The sequence below is a fragment of the Giraffa tippelskirchi genome, chromosome 14 (genome assembly GCF_054371585.1).
Source record: "Giraffa tippelskirchi isolate mGirTip1 chromosome 14, T2T-mGirTip1v1.2.pri, whole genome shotgun sequence".
Lineage (NCBI taxonomy): Eukaryota > Metazoa > Chordata > Mammalia > Artiodactyla > Giraffidae > Giraffa > Giraffa tippelskirchi.
Window position 1 is genome coordinate 58706056 of NC_137288.1, and position 4637 is coordinate 58710692.

Sequence of the window (4637 nt, forward strand, 5' to 3'; positions counted from 1 at the left end):
AGCCGACTCATTGGAAAAGACCTTGGTGATGAGAAAGATTGAGGGCAAGAGGAGAAGGGGGCGACAGAGGATGAGATGGTTGGATGGCATCATTGACTCAATGGGCACGAGTTTGAGCAAACTCTGGGTGATAGTGAAGGGCAGGGAAGCCTGGCGTGCTACACTCCAAGGGGTTGCAGAGAATCGGACAAAAACAACCCACCACCACCCCATGCTCTACGCCAGCCCAAGAACACCTTTCAAATCTATTAATCGCACAATACCTTGCCTAACTTGTTGGTTCTTTCCTTAGATCAAAGAAGTAGAAATGAAGAATAAGCGATAAACAGATAGCCTGATTTCTTCTCTAGCTTCTCAGTAATGTCTTGAACAAATTGTGTTCAGACTGTGTGAACAAGACAACATCTAGAGGAAGAGCAGGAGGAGTTGACAAGCCTGCACACGAGCCTGCACACAGTGGGGGATTGCGACCCCTTATCTCAACGATCAACTCCGAGTATGTCCCTCCTTTCCTTTAAAACTTGCATGGGGGGGGTTGGCCCCCTCCGGCAAGCGGAACGCGGCAGCCCAGTGCGGTCTGTCTGGCCGGCTGCCTGGTGGGGCGCGAGACGCGAGGGGCCCCGGCTGAGGAGGTGAGGGTCATCAGCCAGGCCGCGGCGCGCGGAGCAGACGGGCTTCCGGCCGACTGCCTCCCAGCTCTCCCGGGCTCCTGGTCTAGGTGGCCCCTGGACTCGGGCGGGGCGGTCGCGCAGCCAGTGCCATCTCGGACTCTGGCCCCAAGCAAAGGCACGGACCGAGGCGCTCATTGCTGGCTAGTGGGGCTGGAGGCGGGGCGGGGGCTGCCAGGAGCTCCAAGGACGGCGGGGTGAAAACAGCCGAGTGGCTGAAGATGGTGGACTACCTGGCAAACACGGAGATCAACAGCCAGCGCATTGCGGCTGTCGAGAGCTGCTTCGGGGCATCAGGGCAGCCACTTGCCCTGCCGGGCCGAGTGCTGCTGGGTGAGGGCGTGCTGACCAAGGAGTGCCGCAAGAAGGCCAAACCACGCATCTTCTTCCTCTTCAACGACATCCTGGTGTACGGCAGTATCGTGCTGAACAAGCGCAAGTACCGCAGCCAGCACATCATTCCGCTGGAGGAGGTGACACTGGAGACGCTGCCGGAGACTCTGCAGGCCAAGAACCGTTGGATGATCAAGACGGCCAAGAAGTCCTTCGTGGTGTCAGCTGCCTCCGCCACGGAACGCCAGGAGTGGATCAGCCACATCGAGGAGTGCGTGCGGCGGCAGCTGCTGGCCACGGGCCTGCAGCCCAGCACAGAGCACGCGGCGCCCTGGATCCCCGACAAGGCCACAGACATCTGCATGCGCTGCACGCAGACGCGCTTCTCGGCGCTCACTCGGCGGCACCACTGCCGCAAATGCGGCTTTGTGGTCTGTGCCGAGTGCTCCCGCGAGCGCTTCCTCCTGCCGCGCCTCTCGCCCAAGCCCCTGCGCGTCTGCAGCCTCTGCTTCCGCGAGCTGGCCGCCCAGAAGTGGAAGGAGGACGTGGAGGAGCAGGGCCTCGGGTTCCCCGGGCCATCGGCCTACCTGGCGGGGGCCGTCTCCGGGGCGTCCAGTGGAGACGACGATGACTCAGACGAGGACAGGGAGGGCAGTGGGGATGCGGACTGGCCCAGCCGCATGGAGTTCTACGCCTCGGGCGTATCCTGGTCATCCTTCCACAGCTGACCCAAGGTCTGCAGACATGAGGCAGGGCTTCCCTGGTCACTTCAGTCCAAGCAGATGCCTCTGCCGGGACCCCTGAGAGGGCAGAGTTCCCCAAGCTGCCCAGCCCCCCGCAGGGCCCTCCCTACCCCATGGGTAGTGGGCACAGCGGAAGTGGCTCCTTTTCTCTGAACCCCCAATGCCTCTTTTTGGATATTGGCGTCCTTCTAGTTCCACTTAAGGTAATTACCTTTTCATTTAGCAAGCCCCAAATACCTAGGCCTCTTGGGAACAAATGTCCTTTCTCAGCCCTTTGAGCTGTAACTCCAGAATTAGACGATCCCAGGCACCTTTAGGGACAAGAGAGAAGGTAGGACTGGAGTGAGGTCTGCTCTTTTCTGAGGCCTTCAACCACCACACCTGGCCCTACCCCCTTGCAGAGAAGACTGTGGTTCCAGAGAGGCTTCTAGGAAACCAGCACCACCCACCCACCTTGCTGATGTCCACCTGTCTGGCTGCCTGGGCCTTGTCAGGCCAGGCATGTGAGCTCACCCAGAGCAAGGCAGGAGACTGCCATGCTGTGGGTGCCCGCCAGCCCCAGGGACTGCAGTCTGAGCTCCCCATGGTCCAGGGTGGCCTGCCAAGGCCTCTGGCCCAGTCTGAGCTCCCTCTAGATGTCTGATGCCCCTCAGTCCTGTCTCCATCCTTCCCTCTGCTGGGGAAAGCAGTGTTGTCTGTTAGGACTCTTACTACAAGTGACAGAAACCCTATCCAGACTGACTTAATAATAAAAAGAAGGTTTATTCACTCAAAAAAAAAAAAACAAAACAAAACAAAAAAAAAACTTGCATGGCCAAGCAGAATCTCCAGAGCTGGTTTTGGGGGTACACTGAGTCCACTCTTTCCCCAGATTGCTGACATTCTGATTAAAGGCACCGTTCCCTTCTACCATTTGTGAGTATGTAGCTGATATTGTAAGAAACGAGTATCAAGGCCCAATTCATTCAGTAACATGTATGGTCAGAGGCTTGGCAGAGAGGAAAATGTCTGTCTCACAGCCCAGGACTGTGTTCTAAGCCCTGGTTGCCTCCAGGCAGGTGTTCTATTTGCATAGAAAAGAACTGAGTAACTTTGCCATTAGGTCAGTTTAGTTCACAATTCTCATCTATCTCTTGTTTTATCTCTGTTGTTGTTGTTATTGTTTAGTTCCTAAGTCACGTCTGACTCTTTTGCTACCCCAGGGACTGTAGCCCACCAGGCTCCTCTGTCCATGGGATTTCCCAGGCAAGAATGCTGGAATGGGTTGCCATTTCCTTCCCCTAGGGGATCTTCCTGACCCAGGGATCAAACTGGCATCTCTTGCATTGGCAGGTGGATTCTTTACCACTGAGCCATCAGGGAAGCCCCATTTTATTCTTAAAGAAACTCTTTTTGAGGCAGGGCAGCTAGTCTCTTTGACAGTTCAGGTCACTAAGGAACAAGCCAGTTAATTGACTTGTCTAAGACTACACAGTCTCTCCCGAACCTACACACAAGCTCTTCCTGCCCTCCTATGCTTCTGTCAACGTAATTCTAATTACTGGAAAAGCAACCCAAAGAACGTGTCCTCCAGATGGTGGGGAAACAGCAAAACCAAGTGACCTTGATTGAAACACTCCCACTCAGCATGTAAGGATCAGGTGTCTTTTCGCTAGGAAGTCTTCCTTGACCATTCCTCCCCTCAGCGTAATTTTTAGCCTCTCCATCCTCAGGGCTCCAGACTTGTCTTGTTCACATCGCAAATATAGGTCTGACCTCTTTGTGATGTGCTTTATCCATTTACACTTCTGCCTTTTGCTTTAATCGTTGAGAGCAAGAACAATAAAAATGGGATAATTATGTAATTGTTTTATTTCAACTCTACCATGTTCCAAAAAAGAACTCTTTCTCTCTCTCACACACACACACAAAAACACACACACACAGTCCAAAGAAAGTTAATAAATGAGAAAATTTTGTTTCTGGATGAAGTTAATACTCCAAATGAGGTTACTACTCAAAAAAGGCATGTACACTCAGGCCATGGTTAGGCTCTGAGATACCTGGCAGGCCATGCAAAGAAGGAAACCTGGTGGGTTAAAGGATTTGTCATGTCCATCAAATGAAAACAAAGCAGTTGCAGTGGAGAAGAATAAGATTTCCTGGCACCAAGGCCAGAAAGAAACTTTTCTTGTGGTTCTCTTAAAGTAGAAACCGTTTAACACAATGAACAATCATCTCAGCCACGTTGTTTCAATAAAATCATGGGAATAAATCTCGGAATGCCTCTGAATGGTAGCTAGTGGCCAATACCTCAGTTTATTCTACTAAAGAGTATTTCCACAGTAACACCCAAGCATATGTCCATGCATTCAGGTCTCTGATGATTTTGCTCAGCCCAGGTCAACATCTTGAAGTCTTTGGGATAGGGTCCTTACATAGGCCTCTATGTGGCCTATTAACCCCTCACACTGCAAGTACAGTTTTGAGTGCATGTTTACATGCCCATCTTTCCCTGGTGGCTCAGTGGTAAAGAATCTACCTGTCAATGCAGGAGACGTGGATTCGATCCCTGGGTCAGGAAGGTCCCCTGAAGAAGGAAATGGCAATCCACTCCAATATTCTTGCCTGGGAAATCCCATGGACAGAGAAGCCTGGCAGGCTACAGTCCATGGGGTTACAGAGTCAGACATGGCTTAGTGACTACACAACAACAATTGCGTGCCCACACCGTTCTGCCAAAGGTTCATAACCGCTGAATAGCTAGATTCTATCTCCAGATTATTTTTTACCCATCAACATTTTGATCTGTATCATTTGGCCAGAAGTTGGGGGCTATACTATTTGATGAGTACATGAAATCAGAGATTTGATACCGCAAGTTAAGGTGGTAATTGAATTGGCCTGGAGTTTC

The 4637-nt window shown here is 52.1% G+C and overlaps 1 protein-coding gene across 1 annotated transcript; it reads left to right on the forward strand.

Moving 5' to 3' along the window:
* The first annotated feature begins 537 nt into the window (after positions 1 to 537).
* LOC145534463 (pleckstrin homology domain-containing family F member 1-like) lies at positions 538 to 2549 on the forward strand. Its single transcript, XM_081561968.1, has 2 exons — positions 538 to 632; positions 876 to 2549. The coding sequence occupies exon 2, from the start codon at positions 890 to 892 to the stop codon at positions 1727 to 1729; it is 840 nt and encodes a 279-aa protein (XP_081418094.1). The 5' UTR covers positions 538 to 632; positions 876 to 889; the 3' UTR covers positions 1730 to 2549.
* Positions 2550 to 4637: the final 2088 nt, after the last annotated feature.